Source organism: Amphiura filiformis, chromosome 12 (assembly GCF_039555335.1).
Source record: "Amphiura filiformis chromosome 12, Afil_fr2py, whole genome shotgun sequence".
NCBI lineage: Eukaryota > Metazoa > Echinodermata > Ophiuroidea > Amphilepidida > Amphiuridae > Amphiura > Amphiura filiformis.
The window spans coordinates 25,645,862-25,664,015 of record NC_092639.1 but is presented as its reverse complement, the minus strand read 5'-3'; the positions used below and the strand labels follow the sequence as shown (position 1 = coordinate 25,664,015).

The following is an 18,154-nucleotide window of genomic DNA, read 5'->3' as shown; positions in this document are numbered from 1 at the left end:
GTACTATATCTCTGCCAAATTCGGCAAATTTAACACGATTTGCACGATGGTTATGGGAACTCTTGGTTATACGGGATTCTATTGGACTAATTAGGCCCAAAAAGGGATGTCTCAAAGCTTGCGAGCGCATTTGCAAAATCGTGCGATTTGACAAAAAAGAAATGCGGAAATTGTTTTTATTTAATAATACATTTTTTTAATGTTTTTTCCGCAAAAACCAGACTTTTTTCTCAACATAGGCCTATACCATAAAAAAGTCGGGAATAAAAAAAAGAAGAAAAACTCGCATTTTCAAACCACTCATGAGCTTTGAGACAAATCCTAAACATTTGTAATGTAAACACTTTTAGATTAACTCTAAACACTAACAATTGTGTTTAAGGAAGTGTTTATATCGTTAGTATTTATAACGTTTATAACACTTTGGTGCCGTGTTTAAGTATAAACTTTATAGTGTTATTATTTAAGAAGGGAATGAAAGTGTTTGGTTTTATTTTGTATGTGTAATAATACTAATATGTAGGAGTAGAGGCTTCTGAAAATACCAGCAATTTCTAGATAATGTGGATGTGAACTATTTTCAGTCGTTAATAAACGCGTTCGTGTGTTTAAAAAGTGTTCAGAAACCTAAACATTTTTATTTGCAGTGCAGCAAACAGAAAAAGTTTTTAAAACGTTAGCACTTTGCTACATCAAGTCCGATACCATCGGGGATGTAATTGATGATGATGTGGCGTAAGAAGACAAGACAACTGGGAGTCCGGGTGGTATCATCGGACGCAACGTACACACTTAAAAATAGGTAGTCAAAAATGACCCTTAAGTAGTCATTTTTGACCCCATATGCAGGGTCAACTATGCACCAAACCCATTGAAGTCATTTTGACCCAGTAGGCCTACATGAAGTCAAATGATTTGATCCAATTGTAGTTAAAAATGACTACATTTAGGGTCAAAAAATGATTTTACCCCTAACAGAGTCAGTTGAAAAATAACCCTATTAGTGTCAAAAAATGACTATATCCGGGGGTCATTATTAGAGAATTACCCCTAACGTAGTTGAAATGACTACATTCAGGGGACCCGGTTTTAAAATGACCCCGGAACGTGGGTCAAAAAAATTAAATTTGACCCTTTTATGGGGTCAATTTAATATGACCCTTTTAGGGGTCAATTTAATGTGATGTCAACAACTGAAAATGACCCCTATAGGTGGTCAAATTTGACTTCATCAGGGTTATTTCAAATTGACCCCCTAAATTAGTCAAAATTTTGACTACCTATTTTTAAGTGTTTATAATAGCAAAGTAAGTTCCAATTTTTAGTCCCAGTGTTAGATTAATTAAAAAAATACTGCTTTTAACTACTGGATGAAAAATCTACACCAAGATGCCGTTTGATTGTAAAATGTGTAATTTCATTCTTTTATTTTAAACCCATATATAAGGGGCTATCATTTTCTCCGGAAGGGGGAGGGTCCCAAATATACAGGGGTGTCATACATTTTTGGAAAGAAAAGATAGTGTTTATTTTATTCAAAAAGACTGATTTCAATACAATTTTAGCCCGTTTAGGGATAAGGTGTATCGGTGGTGGGGGGGGGTCATAAAATTGTTGTTGCCGAAATAAGGGGAGGGGTCACAATTTTATTGATGCCGACATTTTGTAAATTTGGGACCCCCTCTGAAGAAAATGATAGCCCCCTTACACATGAGTATCGTTTGGACATGTTGGAGGCACTTATTTATTAATTTTGCTTTACATAATCACACATATAGGTCTATACACTCTTAGTCTTAGAAAAACATTTCTAAGTAGAACCTAAAATGGTTCTTGAGCTGTCCTGTATGTGGAACCTTACGGTTCTACAAAGAAGAGAAAATGGTTCTGGAAAGGATAGAAAGAACCATTTTAGACATGAAAAGGGTTCTGGAAATGCCAGAAAGAACCATTTTGGGGTTCTTTCAATGTTCGAGAACCCTTTTCTCTTGAAGGTGTTTTCTACAGGCTAGGACAGCAACTAACATTTTCAATCTATTTAGATTGATTCCTATCAGCAGTCGTTGATGAAATTTTTTCATATAATTATATATTCGATTCCTCAGTCGAAAGCCATTATGTGTGATTTGCTCCAGAGCGACGCCCTCAATTTTTGTATGATTGTAATGCCCAATGGTGTACTAAAATACCATTTGAAAGACTAAGTCTGATTGCTTATTATACAGTAAAATGTAGGTGTTTTTTTTTTAAATAATAGATCCCCGGTTTTATTCGGCAATTACTTCATAAAGTTCCACGGTTAAGCGGCTATCTAGATCTTTCATTATACCTCATTATTCCGCCTTAAAATTATCAGAAAACCTTGACAGTTGTGACTATATTTCGTAATAATTTTTGGCATGTAGGCTATAACCAAATGAAAAAACAAAAAACAAAAAATTGGTTCACTTTTCCCGGTATAATTAGCGTGGTATGCATATGTTATCAATACATTGACTATATCACTTTGAACCAAAAGCACGAAATCACATCAAAAATATGACCGACATCATCACAATCATTGATTGGACAATACCGGTCATTTTCTTCTGGTCGAAAAAAAACCACAATGTTTGTATATTGCAACATTTTTGAGGCAGGCCTATAAAAATATATTGTAATAGGCCTACACCGTGTAGAGAATCAAAAATAATTTAGAATATCTATTTATTTTCTATAATCATGAATCGTAAACCGCTTAGGTTTCAATCTCATCAAATTTTGTGGTAGGCGTACGATAGTGAGTGATGAATTCGGTATACGCCTTATCTGGTAGTATGCTACTTTTCACAGTTGGATCTTCCATCATACGAGCCTTATAGGCTTGTAAGACAGGCAAAGAGTCCGGTAGGTCTGCATTGTCACCAAAAACGAAGTGACTTGTAAAGCGAGCGAAGAAAGGCCATATCATATAATCCACCATTCCAGGTTGTTCCCCTGTAAAAACAAAAATAATTAAATAATTCTTTTATGTTTCATTTATTGAAAGAGTAGCGTGTCTTAACTTTTCTCTATACCTATTTTGTTGAAAAGGGTAAATCCCGGTGGGGGCACTTAACACAAATGACCATACGGGTATCTTCCCCGGTAAGACCACCCTTTTGGATTTTGCAGCTCTGAAAGACCCCCTATATCGGAGCTCCGAAAGACCCTTGATTTTGATCATTTCAGCTCTAAAAGACCCCAAAATTGCCCATTCCTCGTATTTCTGGTTTTTCAGGTGATACCCACCACCACAAAATTCTGGGGGAACATTAGGCATACCCACAAAAATTGTTGATGTGCCTCCGAAGGTAAATGAACCACTACAGGGTGATTTAAAATGAACTGTATAACTTCAACCAATTTTTTATATATATTTGCGGAGATTGTACATATCAAAAAACTATAGTAGAAAGCAGTTATAAGTGTTCTATTGTAGAAAATTTGGATTTTGATAATAAGTGGTTTTAGTCAGAAGATATCGCATTTTCAATTTATCATCCCATTTTTAGACCAACACACGGCACTAAGTTTATCCGTGTTCTCTACCGCAGTAACAAAATGCAACTACCATGACTACGTAGGCCTACATGTACAGCAAAACCAAGACAAATGTTATTTCGCATTATTAAATCAATAATATTGATATTCAATTACAATGTCAGGTTTGCAAAGATTACATGTTAAATAATACATGTAGAACAAAAACCCGTTGATTTGAAATTGTAGAGGGAAATTTGAATTCAAATAGAAATGGTGCTGGTGCAAATATATCCATTCGCTCGTTATTGAGACCTGCTTTTTCACCAATAATAGGAAACATAGCCTACTACCCTATTAGAGCTTGCAATTTAAAATTATTTTAATGTCGGTAAGTATTTAATTTTAATTGTATTTATTTATCAATTTTTTTCATTTTTAAATAAACATGTGCCATTTATGTTGAACTGAAAGTGTCTGAGGGCAGTTGAGTAGGCAAAATGCTGTAGAACAGATAGTTTGAATAAAATACTCATCCGTGTGCAACATCGTTTTTGGTGTGTTTTATAAACATGTACTTTTCTTCAAAACCATTTAAGGTAAAGACATGATTTTTTCACCAATAATAGGAAACATACTATCCTATTACAGCTTATAAACACAAATTATTTAAATGTCGGTAAGTATTTAATTTTAATTTTTGAAGTTGGGTACAGTTCATTTTAAATCACCCTGTATATACGGGTACATATCACTTCATTTGGACATTGGACTTGATTTTTTAATCTCTATATAGGCCTACCAAAGATCGTTTTCAAAAAATGTGTAGGATTTTATAGATTTATTTCTTTACTTCTTCGTTTGTTTGTTTGCTGCTAATTTTGCGAGGCGTCTTCTCTCAGTCAAAATTAGTTTGGAGGTCTGGCATTCTTCCTTCATATTTGTATGTTTAACTATGCCGTCGATCCGGGCGGAAACAAGCGCTAAGCTTGGGTCCTGATGGGACCTGGCTCAAGCAAAATACCCAAGCCAAGCTTAAAAGCTTATAAGCACGCTGGCTTGTGTGACGAGAAAAGAAAGAAATGAGAATGAAAGAAAATTCAAAACAAACCTCCGAAAAAGTTGGTCCCTCTTTGCTTGAGTTCAGCGTCGAGCTTCCCTAGTTCTGTTATAAGTTTTTCCTTTGCTTCTTGGTCTTTGCCCCTCCCTATTGCTGACTTCCAAAACGCACCACTTATCTATATAATGGATTGACAAGATATAAAGCTTATATTATATAAAACCACCTGCCTCGATTCAACTATCAAAGAGCGTTGCGCTTAAGGGATCTAAAATGAGCGTTTATTGCGTTTCGACAGTATTTTTGTGGGACATGAGAGCACCTCAGACCTATCGAATTGCATTCTGAATACGAAGCATGTCTTTCTGATATCAAATAATTTTCATTTTTTGAAAATCACAATATAATACAAATTTTATGACAAATTATAAAAATTTGATATTTTTCAAATTTTTGATATATAACAGTCCTCGAAGTAAATTATATAAATCTAATGACATATTCTTAAAGGGTATGTAGCAGGGAGGAAAAGCCGACGGTCAATTGAAAATTTTGACCTTTCATATTGAAGATATGGATTTTTTTCCCAAAAGACCTAATTTTTTTGGTGTTTTGGGAAAAAAAATCCATATCTTCAATACGAATGGTTAAAATTTTCAATTGATCGTCGGCTTTCATCCCACCTATATACACTTTAAGTATAAATCATCAGATTTATAAAGTTTACTTCAAGTACTTTTAAATATCAAAAATATCAATTTTTAATGATTTGACATAAAATGTGTATTAAATTGCGAATTTCAAAAAAAAAAAAATAAAAAAAATCTGATGGGGGGGCTTGTGCCCTCAATCAGACCCGGTGCCCCTCCCCATCATGGCCGGTGCGCCCCCCACTTTCAAAAGTGACAAAAGTGCATTTCCCATCGCCTTTTGTAACGGGCTCGGTACAGCTTGACAAACTAATGCGCCGCCCTGTGTCCATTATATCCGTACTTTAGGGAAACGACAATGCAAATTTAGTCACTTTGAAAAACTCGCTTTGTTCATTCAAATAGATATAAAGCTGAATTTATACTCCATCGCTGAGCGACGAGCGATTGGTATTTGACCAATGAAACAAAACGCAACAAAAAGCGCGCTACCTCATTGGCTAAAAACCAATCGCTATCGTTCAGCGATGTGGTATAAATTGGGAATTGGGAAATTAAGTCGCATCGTGCCGAATGAGGTTTCGAAATACGCAGAAAAAAATTACCCATCTATCAACCACTTTATTTGGTAATTTAGATTTAGATTAAGAAATTGCTTTTGTTTCAAAGTGTAAGGATAGTTTTGTGCATATGTAATAAATGGAAATCTACAAATAATAAGAAAACATAATAACCATAACCCCACAATCCGAACCGAAAAGTCCTTATTTAAGCAATGGATCTTTTTTTCTGAATTAGTTTATCTAGTTTATTTCCAAAGTCGTCACGGTACGATACACTAAAAATGCTATGTCATGGTGACTTGATGAAGTGGACGATATGGATAAGGTTCGAGTACAATATTTAGGAAAAAAGAAAAGAAATAGCATTTGTGCCACTTGTACGCTGTATAAGAATAATAATTTGCATCCATTTGAACTTTTCATGGTACGATGACTATGATGAAAATGCAGTGTCATGGTGACTTGGTAAAAAAAATCGTACAATAAAAATGCATGGATATTAACAGGCCGCGGTCGCGTGATTGCATGCAATTATGAATATTTACCTTTTGCATGCAACATTGCCGTTTTCTTTTAAATTCAAATTATTATTATAGGCATATTGCAGCAAATGCCTGATTTAACATGTTTAAATTTCGAGTGATAAAAAGAAGGGTTTATTGAGTCTAGGGCTACTCTTCAAAACTATTCGTATTTGTTTTTCGACACTCTCATGACAGCACATAGGTTGGGTCACACCGACATCGCCTGGTTAATAATTACATTGTACAGCAGAGACACTAAAATCTATATCCGGGATCGATACATCTGAATGTGCTATGCACGATTTGATATTCAGACGATAAATCTTTGGATACCGGGGTAGAAAATGATGAATATCTCCCGGATTTTTTTTTATTGTAAAGAAGCCATATTTTTTTTCTTGCACTTGAATATATGTGTTGAAAGGATATGATAGTCGTTAGCTTGCGTATTGAGAAAGAGCCGTGCGTATTGAGCTCAAAAACTGACAAAAAATCTGATTTTATATGTGCCGAACTACAGCGCAGCGTAGGCCACTCGTGGAGGCAGTCTAAAAGCAGATGACATCATGGCGTATACCATGCTCACTCACACACACAGAGGTTAGTCGGATGTCCCTCGACCCATTATGCGTCTCAAAACTATTAAACAGGTCGGAACAAAATGGCCATGCGTGGCTGTGGATTCAACCTACCATGGCGATTTCTGCCATGAAGATATTGGGGCGATGACACTGCGGGTCGGTGCATTTAAATACATTTTACAAGCACTCTACCTTATCTCCGAAGAGACCAATGACCATCTTATCTTTTGCCTTTTGGTACGTATCTTTAGGGTACATTGGTCTTTGGTCTGGGTATAATTCATCTAAGTAATCTGACGTGATGAGAGACTCGTAGACAATTTGACCATCTTTTTCCAACACGGGTACCAAGGCACTGGGGTTCTTGTCTACGAACCATTCTGGTTTAATCCATGTGTTTACATTGACCAATTCATACCTGCATGTGTTATCAAGATGAATAAAAATATGATATTCAATGTAAATGAAATTCTTCAATCACACAACTAAATACAAAAAAATTAGGGCTGCACGAATCGACTATATATATATAGTCGGCACCAAATAGTCGCGACTATAATAATCGACTATTGACGACTATATTGAGGTCAAATTAGAGTAAAAACCCCATCACTTTCACGCCCAAAATACACAAACAACACGCGTAAGGTATATGTTTAAGAATGAGCTGCCAAAATTAATACATTTTGGCCCCAAAACGGCTGATTTTACATGATTTTAGTAGAATAAAAAAACAAACAAAAAAACGCAAATTCTGGGTCGGTTGGGCCCATAGAACAGGTTTTTTTTCGTGGCCTAATCCAGGAAAATATACATTTATGAATAATTCTAAGCCAACAAAGCGTATAATAGGCCTAACTTGAAGGTTATAGGTTCAAGGAAAGTCACAACTTCTTTATGTCTCACTATTCAGGGTTAATTTTGTGAGTGAGTCAACGCAAGTATTTGAGGCTCTAAAATTATTGAGGTTTTTGATATCAAAAACAGAATGGTCCTGTACCAAAGATAGTTTAAAAATGTGGAGATGAGGTTGTTGGACGATCTTCTTTTAAAGAGAAATATGATACATTAAGGGACCGTTCACAAACACTTGTTAGCGGGCGGGGGGGCTGATGCAAAAAATTGCATCGCGAAATTTTTTCGCTCCCCCCCCCCCTTTCAGACCTCAAAAATTCCCCCCCCCCCTTTTCGACATGAAATTTATGGGTCATCCCCATTGAAAAGCTTAAACTCAATTTTCCCGGGAAAATTTGTGGTTAATTCCCCCCATTTTGCATCAGCCCCCCCCCCCTAAACAAGTGTTTGTGAACGGTTCCTTAAGTTGTGAACCTGTAATCTGTCACAGAAATACTTACGGAATATTTTTAGCTTGTAAAACCAGTCTAGTTCTCTCTGCGTATGGACAAAATTTCATGCTATATATCCTGAGCACACCTGCTTCTAAAGGTGGACAAGCGTCCCCTGAAAGAATAAAGAATATATAATAAGGGACTTATTATTTACGTCCATGGAGTGGAGGGGGAGGGGTTCTTAAGGCGAATGTACTTATTTTTACCTGAACCATGAGGGGAGAATTTTAATTTTTAAATGGAGAAAAAGTGGGAACGCGAATTGTTTTGCAGATTTTTTGGTCAAAACTAGACTCCCCCTGGCGTAAATATTGAACGGTCCCTAAACAGGTTTTTTTTTAAATGGGACCCATACAAAAATATCGATCGCCGTAGATTTTACACGGCATGAGCTTGAATTATCAATTACATAGGAGAAACATGCCCATCTGACTCTCTACTAAATTAACTATCTCTGCCTTCTGAACCACATCAACTGTACCACAATTGGGTATCACGAATCGTTATAGGCCTACATGAAGTACAGTATAATATTCATATCCTTTCATATTATGAATATGATACTTCAGTTTTTACACAAAATATATCTCATTGAAAACCCTCGCACTCGGCTATTTCAAAAAGGTAACCAGGCTTCCTTTAAACATGTGCACTTGAATAAATTAGCATTAAAATTAAATTTTATTCTAAAGGCATTTTAGAAACACTTGGATTTGGACGTACCATGGTGTTTATTAGCTTTATTAATTCCGTAAGCTTTACAGTTGTCATGCAGCACCGTGTATGTTGGTGATACGAGCAGAGAAGATGCCGATAATTATTGACATAATTATATCTTCTCTGGTATAAAGCGACTTACCTTTAGTGAGATGTTTAGTCGACATGATTTAATGTTACTTGCGTATGTATTGTGACGAATTTGAGTTGCCTGTGCAAAATATCCAGTGCAAAAATGTCCAGTCTAAATGCTGATTGCTAGTACGTCTCTTCTCTTGATTAAATTAGTTATGATCATGATGAAAGCCTGATGATTGTGTATGGTACCGTGACATTGACCTTTGTACCATTATGTCACGCATAGTACTGCAAACGAAAGAAAATGCCTTGTCATATATGTGTGAAGGGTGAAACCACGCGACCAAATGAGGCGGGTAAGGGTAATATCGGCTGAATATCCCGGCTACATACGGGGAGCTATTAGGGACCGACGCACATTATCGGGGGGGGTCAGGGAGATTTTTGGGCCGCCTTTGGCTCCGGTTTTTTTTTTACATTTAATGTACCGGTATACCTTTAGGCCAAATAAAAAAATAAACAGGTTTCACGTCCCCTCCCGCTTCCTTTTTTGAGTTTCTTCAATTTTATTTTTATTTTTTGAAATTCAGTTATAACTTTTCAAAAAATATGCCTATGAAGTAGAGATGCTTTCTATAGCCTTGCTAATATACAAGAAACACTTTTATAAGGTTTTGTGATAGTTAGAGGGGGCCTATCTCTCAGAACAAGAAATAAAAAGAGGCCTCCTCCTTTTTTCCAGGCATTATTCATGATTATTGTATACGCTAAAACAGCTCTAATTATGGGTATTCACACCGATTTTGCGATAAAAAATAAAAAATAAAAAGCCACCTCTTCCTCCTTTTTTTTCAAAACCCCGGACGTGAAACATGATTTTTATTTTACTTGGCCTTATACAGAGTTGGAATTTTTCCGGGGATTTTTTTTTACTCATCAGGTGAGGCGATGTTTTTTCGCTCAGGTACACCTGAGTGAATATATACATTCAGGTTAGACCTTGGAATAAAAATCAAAAAAATCGACCTCTGAACCTAAGTAGCTTTAAGTCGAGCTTCTTTTGCAAATGCTTTTGCTTTGTAATCACTAAAAATATTTTGCAGAATAATGCATGGTATCTCAGTAATAGAAATGCACTACATGCAGACTAATGCCAGCTCCAAAATTAACCTCACTCCTCATGACATAGTTCATAAATATATGCAGCAGTGAGATTTTAAACAGAGGTGGGGATGAAATATTAGCCTCATTTCCCATGAAATTATTAATAAAACTATGTTCTGTTGCCCTTAGTGGAGGGTTTTGTTACCTGGGAATGATAATCAGTTTCAATAATTATGAGCGTTGACCATGTTGACAGATTGATAGTGGTGTGGAAGTTAGCAAGTTACATATTGGCCATGAACAGATTTTTGTTTTATGGACAATGTCAGCAAGCTAGGTCAGCCTGCATGGTATACCAAGTTTACCAAATGTCCGTGAACTTCTTAAATTTGTATTGAGAGGTAAGTAAGTAGACGTGTTCTGACTGTTCTGTTTTTTTGTGAAAATGATGCATTGGTGATATTAAAAGTGGTGGAACATTTTAATTGAATTGTATTATTCAGATCGTTATAACATGTACAACTTAAAATTTACTTTTCATTTTCATGGGTAACATTCAAGTGCATACATGTCTGTTTCGAATCACTAAATGTGACATGTTAAAGGGGTATTTCACAATCCTAGCATACACTTTTTATGAGATTTGTAAGTAGATTTATATCCACAAGCAAAAACTTAAATCTCACAACTTCAGTTGATCAGATTCCCGGGATCAGATTGTTTGTTTGCAAATAAATAAATAAATAAATAAGCATGTATGCTAGCTATTGGTAGCATTTTGATACAGGCTATGTATATTTATATATGGCCCATATACTTGCTGTGTTATTTTGGGAACAAATTTGACCATAGGCTTGTTAAACGAATTAATCGGCAAGAATTATTTTATACAGAAACTATTTTGCCAGAGGTTTCCAGTGGTATAAAATTCTGAATAGGCTGAAGTGCAAATTCGCAGCAGGATCCGCCCAATACAACAACATTCTTAATTATATTGAATTCTAAAACTACCTGTTTCAATATATTTTAGCTTACTAAGTATCTTCTCCATTATATTGCACACATGCAATACCTGAATAGGTATAGTTCCATAGACCTTCAACTTACTACATGTATCCCTCTCTTGTTGAAATTAACCCCACTGCCAAGGTCCCATTTCCTTCCCATTTATGCAAAATTTGCCAAATCTGTCAATACTTGTGTTTTTAACTAATTGGTAATACACTTTAACCTGGGAATTATACACAGAACAAGCCGACTAACCAGAACCAAATTTATTGTCTTGTGTGTCAGAGAGAAAAGCCCCAAGACAATTTTGGCTATTTAGCTCAATTACTGATCCATAAAATTACAAGCATCACACACTGGAGACCTTCACTTTTTATAGCGGAACAGTGGCCACTAATGAACTTCCCAGCACTCACTATACCCCAATGGCCTCATCCCAAAGGCATACTTCAATAATCTCAGTTAAACAATATAGTGTCCAATTCAACCTCCAATTGCCAAGTATGAGTTTGGTATCCAAATTTTCAAAGGTCATCCAATGAACGTACAAACATATTGGGGTTGAAGAACAGTGCCCTAATAGACGATTCTTATAATTGGCACCTTTTCGCCGTTGATGGCGTTTCTGGCTCGGCTAACTCCAATTTAGCGGAACGGAAAACTGAAGGCGAGGCAGATTGACCAGGAAGAATATAAACAAAAGTTTCTGATGAACATCAGTTTCAGAAACGTGAGTATGTTTTAGTACTTTTTAGATATGTGAGCTGCAAACGAATATGCGCAAAATGAATTTTATGTTATCAAGTTACGTAAACATCGAAAATTAGAATAAACGGAAGTGCCAATGCTTCATATGCAGTGTTTTCTTTGTGAATTTGCGAAATGACATGGGTGTCGAATTCGGCATTTATACGTCGAAGCCATCTTTCAAACAATTGCCACATCCTTATTCTGTGTGGAATCAACGTAAATCAACCTCGTTAGTATCGGTAAAGAGTGATTTTAAAACTGAAGGGGTCGGAAGCATGTTTTGATGCTTGGTTTTGAACCACGGATACTGAATAGGGCTAGGGTCAAATCATGTGGAAATCACAGGGCCCCTGGCTAGTCACATTCACAAGCTGCTGGGACAAGCTTACATTGGTTTAAAGTATTGTATGGATTGAGAGTCAGGACTAGCCTCCCAATGCGATGGCTGACTGAATAAAAGAAAATTGTAGAGTTGTCAAACTGTTTCCTACAATATTAATAGTTCCTGCCTTATTTTACTTAAGAACTCTAGTTGTCCACGTCCAACTTAGTTTCGTCTGCAGACATTGACTGTTATCACTGACATTTTTTTTTTAAACGGAACACGGTGTGACTCTCCACTAAGTTGAACAATAAATAGCCCTGAAACACGTAGCGGAAGATCGTGATGGTCCCCAGTAAGTATGATCCGTACAGCATGCTTGGAGATTGAGAGCCAACATGGCGAACTGCAGGAAGGTTTTACCCGCAGTAATTGAATTTGTGTGCCTGTCTGCTATCGGAGAAATGTACACAACAAATTCCCACTGTAGCGACAGAGACACCCATATGATAAAGGACGCAATGCGACGGTGGGATTGGGATGTTTCTCGTGGAGAACTCTAGAGAAATGTGCACACGACTACGCATTCAATGTTAGAGTACGTTGCTATCGTTTTTTCGGTCAGGATGAGACAGCGTTGACACTTTTTTGCAAAAGTTATTTCGATGAGTCAACTGTATCTTTCGAGTAAAAATGCCTATTTTGAACAATCCCCGGAACAATCTAACAAAGGGAATCTAACACTTTGTTAGCAACATTTTTGATATGATTGCCCATCGTGATTGGCTGTGTTTACTTCTAAACTTCCATTGCTTTACAGTGTCATGCTTCAGCAAATCTGAAGTGAATGCAATGGTCTTTAGCCTCGAATGTGAAGCTATCGGTGAGCAAATTTGTGGCTAGACTTCTCGAGCAAGCCTTATTAGGGGATTATTTACATTTTTCACCTTGGCTAGTCAGTGTGCACATCTTTTCTTCTTCCTTAGGGGTGATGCAATAATTTAGTGTACCCCGGAGAAGAGATATTTTGGTATCGTACGCCAAAAGGGGGAAGGGGCAAAGGTTTTTTTGCATGTCAAAAGGGGGGAAAAGATTTGTTGGCAGAGCCAAAAGGGGGGGGGGCAAGTGAGTTTTGGCATCTGGTCATTTTGCGAATTCACCAACCCGGGGGAACACATAATTATTGCACTTTAGTGTATTATATACAGAACAGCGCTCAGTGTGTAGTGTGTTTGTGTATTTGTATGTAGTATCAATTGGATACCAAAGTACGGCCACATGGTTTTCACATGAGGGTTTGCTGATCTTTCACAAGATTGCGATCCATCTGCACTCATTTGCGGCATACGCAGTTTCGCATGTTTGTGATCTTCCTACGCTCATTCGCGTCAAATGGTTCGCGATATTTATGCGCTCGTTCTCTGGCAAACACATTTTTGCGGATCTTTACACAGCTATCAGAAGGCGAAATCCCACAAATTTTGTCCTTCTCTGCGCAAGCGTGCAAAATTGTTAAAAATCATGCTAATTTGCACAAAAACCAATTTTACCACAAAGAATCACTCTTGCCCCTGCAACATTTCAAAATGTTGTGTTTTCATGTTACATGTGGCGATTTGATGCTGCCTTGAATTTTAATAATCATCAAGATCTGTGGGAAAATGAGACATCAAATTCAGTTGTGTTGTCAGCATCCCGTGGGGTAAATTAGCGTTCAGTACAAAAGTGAGTATGAGGATATGCTGCTAAATCCCATTCAAAATCCACACATTGTCATACTCACTTGTTTTTCTCTCAAGAGCCCTGTTCTCACAATGTTTCTTTTATATCCTTTTTGATCTTATACAGGAAGAGAGTTTTGCAACTACATGTATAGCTTGGATGAGAGACATTCAAGTTGGACTACCTGGGATCTGATGGGTAAAGGAACCAAGTGGACTACCTACATACCTGGTATCTGTGGTGTAAAGGACATGGACATTATCAAATAGATACATGTAGCCTACATGTGGTGTGATATTGGGCTAATGGGCTTGCAACAGTGCATTTTTGCAGGTGAACTTTTAAAATGAGTGGACTCTAAATTATAACATAAAGCAGAGTGACTGTTTCATGGCATCATGTGAGAAATTTGTTCATGGACTACATTAATGCAAATCATGAAAGAGTGAAGACATAAAGAATCATTTGTCATGAAAGGTAAACCCTTGTTTTTCCCCATCAATTTGTGACACTATATGTAATTCACTAAGCATTCTTAAAGCTAGAAGTGTTTTTTACTCTCTTAATGTGAAAGAGTGAAAACTCATTCTCCAAAAAAGTGACAAGGATCAAAGGGAGTGAAAATCACTCCTAAAAGAGTTAAAACTACTCGTTAAAGAGTGAAAATCAATCCTGAAAGAGTGTTCAAGGTATGATTTAAGGGCCATCCATGAGTTTGGAGAGTGAGATTTTCACTTATTTCAGTCAGAGTGTTATCTTCCTGATCCACTGACTCTCCAAAGTATTGGATCCACATGCTTGGTGATAATTGTAAAAGGGTGATGACAAAAATGTTCCTTAAGATGAATGCGCAAAATTCTAGAGTCATATGAGTATTAGAAACTGAGCATCAGTATTTTTGTACTTTGTGTGTCTTTTATAGGATAAAAGACACAAAAGTACAAAAAAACTTCATATTATAAAAGCCACAAATTTAAGTACAAAAATACTGATGCACAATTTATTATCAAAAGCTACTTCACAAGGATTTCAGGCAAACTATTATTTTGTGGTGGACAAGGTATTTTGTGCACATACACACCCCACACATATTTCTACCAACCCACCCCTACACACCAAACAGCCCAAGCTAGGAGCAATGTTTCACATCCCTTTCCACAAGCATTGCATTTCAAATATCTTGAGAGTGACATGGCTTGGAACTTTTTACAGTGTGTTTATTTTTACAATACATTGTAATTGTATGCCAATTATGCTATGGTATTATTAGATGGAACTGATCCAAAATTAACAAATTTTGCACAAAATTGCCACAAAAAGTGGAAATTTGTGTGATTTTGCCTCAAAAGTGGGGAGAAGGCAAGAAAAATATTGGGGGAAAATTCTGCCCTGTAGCCCCGCCACTGCCAAAATTGCAAATACACCAAATTTGCACTTGTATGATACCTATGCTTTTTTAAAAACAAAATCGCCCGGAAATTAAACCAGAGTCAGCCAAAAACTTTGCAATTTTATTTGGGGGGCATGAGGGGGCAAATGGCCCCCCAGTCATAACTCTTGTCCCCCCTGTTACCCCCAGTAAAAACCCAAAATTATAATTTGTTGATTTTGCCCCCCATGAAATTTTGGGCACTGTTTGACCCACCAATAGCTTATTGTCAATGTTATATTCCTATATGATCTTTTTTTCAAGTTTTGAAGCAAAATAAAAGTTCTGGAGTTTATCACAAGTTATTGTATTCTTATCTTTATTGTGTCTTTTGCAGATTGAGTAATTACACATAATCGTTTAAAAATACAGCACAATGGAGGGTAAAATAATTGCACAACCATATTGTGTAAAAATGTTTTTACCCATTTCTGAGTAAACCTGGTTACACAACAGTGGGTAAAACTGTACCCTGCATGCATGAATTGATAACACTTACACATCAATGGGGTAAAAAAGGGAACTTGGACACTGTTGTGTAAACTTTACACAGAATTATATAAAAACAACACAGCGGGGTAATAAAGGGAACTCGGTCATCATTGTGTAAACTTTACGCAATTAAGTTGGTGTAAAGTAATTTAAACATAGTGTTGTAAAAAATATACCCCACTGAATTGTAAAAGCTGTACCGCACCATGGTTGTGTAAAGTTTACCCCACTGGCAACTGAGTTCCCTCCGCTTTGTTCCTTTTTACCCCACATTGAGTTTTTCTGCTGTATGACTTGCGAATATACTTCTTTCTTTTCCTTTACAATAATAGAAATAAGCTTTAAACAGAGCCAACAATGGTCAAATGGTTTTGCTGTGATTTTTGTACCAAGTTACAGGTGGTACTATGTAGCAAGGAGTTATGTTAAAAGAGTTCCCAGTAGGCACAAATTGGGGATGGATTCTTGATTTTTCTTGAACCGAGAACAAATTTTGTTCTACATTTGTATTTAACCAGTCAGTCTAGACAGAGACATGCATGGGCTCTGATAGGACCAGGCGCAAACAAATTGCTCAATCCCAGCCTAGTAAAAGAACATAAGCATGATATAATGCTCTCAGCTAGTGTCTATCCAATCTATACAAAGCGACACTTAGGAAGCGCATTCCTGGGAAAACTTGCCAGAAATGTCAGTCACACAATATTTTTATTTTTCCTCCGATTTGCAGAGTCATTAGACCTAGAGACAAATGCTAGGATCATTAGTGATTGATTTTAAAAAATGCCAAAAATTATAATTTTGTGTTCAAAAGGGCAACATTTAAAATTTGGACACAAATTGCGATGTTGCCCTTTCTGCATGTTCTGGACATTTGTTTTTAGCATTTGTTTCTAAGTCCAGATAGGCTCTCCATATCACTCAGCAAAAAAAAAGTGATTTTTTTTCCCAAAAATGTAACTGGACCCAAAAACACTGATTTGCTCCACAAATAATGCAATTGAGTAATTATAATAATGTCCACTGCTTAGATTTAGTTTCTAGATTGGAATACATTAATTCAAAAGTTGTTTGTTTATTGTTGCCACACATGACACTACACTGCTGTACACCAGTGTACACATAATAAACAATTTAATTTTGCAAGCAATTTTGCTAATTTCACTAGCGCCTTCAAATGCTAAATTAAATTGCTGCTAAATAGTTCATTTCTAATTTGCAAATTTGTGACATTAAATTGCCACAAAAACATGACTTCTTGTCAATTCGCGAAATTAAGTTGCCGTGAAATTAAAGTGTTTTACAGGACTTCATAGTCATATTGCTCACTCCCAGGTGAATCCTGTAAGTTTCCTGGTCTTTGTTAATGGTTAGTCTTGATTCAAGCCTGTATTCACCCAGAGCCACATACTCTATGTCACTGCCTGCTGCTGAAGTTATCGGTGACAGATATACATGTAATCAAAGGTAGCTGAAGACTCAACCCCGTAAACGGCATAGTGCTGCTGCTGAAGTTATCGGAGATTCTCTAGCTATGGCTGTACGTCAAAGATAGCTGCAGATATTAAGGTTTTCATGAACATGTATTCAAAATCCATGGCTGTAAAGAGAGTCTTGAACAAAAAAAAAGGGGCTTCAGTCAACCACTTGGCTAATATACCACAGCAACCTGTAAATTTGAAAAGAAATAGAACAAGATATTTTTATTCTTTAACATTGTCAAACAAGTTTTTTACGTGTAAATTGAAAATATCATTTTCACTGGTCACATGCTGCATGTTGACAACACAAAAAACATTTTGTGACTATCAGCCTCAGTTCTACATGTGTATTGCATGTACATTTTTTTGTCATATTTCTGTCCCAACATTTGGTTTACTGAGAGTGAAAAAATTATTTCTTTTTAATATACACATGCAACAGAAAACATGCCCATTTACCCAAGAAAATTTACAACTTATCATTAAAGCAGACTTGCTCGAGAAGTCTAGCCATGAATTTGCTCACCGATATCTTCACATTCGAGGCTCGAGACCATTGTATTCAAAATCTAGTTGGATTCGCTGAAGCATGACACCGTGTAAAGCAATGGAAGTTCAGAAGTAAACACAGTTATTAGCGCCAATCCGGCTTAAAGTGTGTGTGTGTGTGGGGGGGGGGACAATCGGCCTGAATTGTCAAAAAGTGGCGGAAAATAACTAAAAATTGGTCATTTTGCTGAGGGGGGCAGAGATGCCAGTCAGAGCTGTCAACAAATCCTGAAATGGCAAAAAATTTCCTGAAAAATGTACTTTGCCTATACAT

General features: G+C 36.6%; 1 protein-coding gene across 1 annotated transcript; it reads right to left on the bottom strand.

Moving 5' to 3' along the window:
* Positions 1-1,452: 1,452 nt before the first annotated feature.
* On the bottom strand, positions 1,453-9,400 carry LOC140165979 (glutathione S-transferase omega-1-like). The gene is made up of 5 exons (XM_072189340.1): positions 9,088-9,400; positions 8,235-8,340; positions 7,072-7,297; positions 4,613-4,739; positions 1,453-2,976 (listed from the first exon to the last, which is right to left on the bottom strand). The coding sequence occupies exons 1-5, from the start codon at positions 9,110-9,112 to the stop codon at positions 2,738-2,740; spliced, it is 723 nt and encodes a 240-aa protein (XP_072045441.1). The 5' UTR covers positions 9,113-9,400; the 3' UTR covers positions 1,453-2,737.
* Positions 9,401-18,154: the final 8,754 nt, after the last annotated feature.

Bases quoted from the DNA above. Each gene is read 5' to 3' on its own strand.
- LOC140165979 (XM_072189340.1), bottom strand. From the start codon at position 9,112: ATGTCGACTAAACATCTCACTAAAG. The intron at 8,341-9,087 runs GTAAGTCGCTTT...TTATTCTTTCAG, and splicing joins GACTAAACATCTCACTAAAG to GGGACGCTTGTCCACCTTTA. The intron at 2,977-4,612 runs GTTTGTTTTGAA...TTGTTTTTACAG, and splicing joins AGGGACCAACTTTTTCGGAG to GGGAACAACCTGGAATGGTG.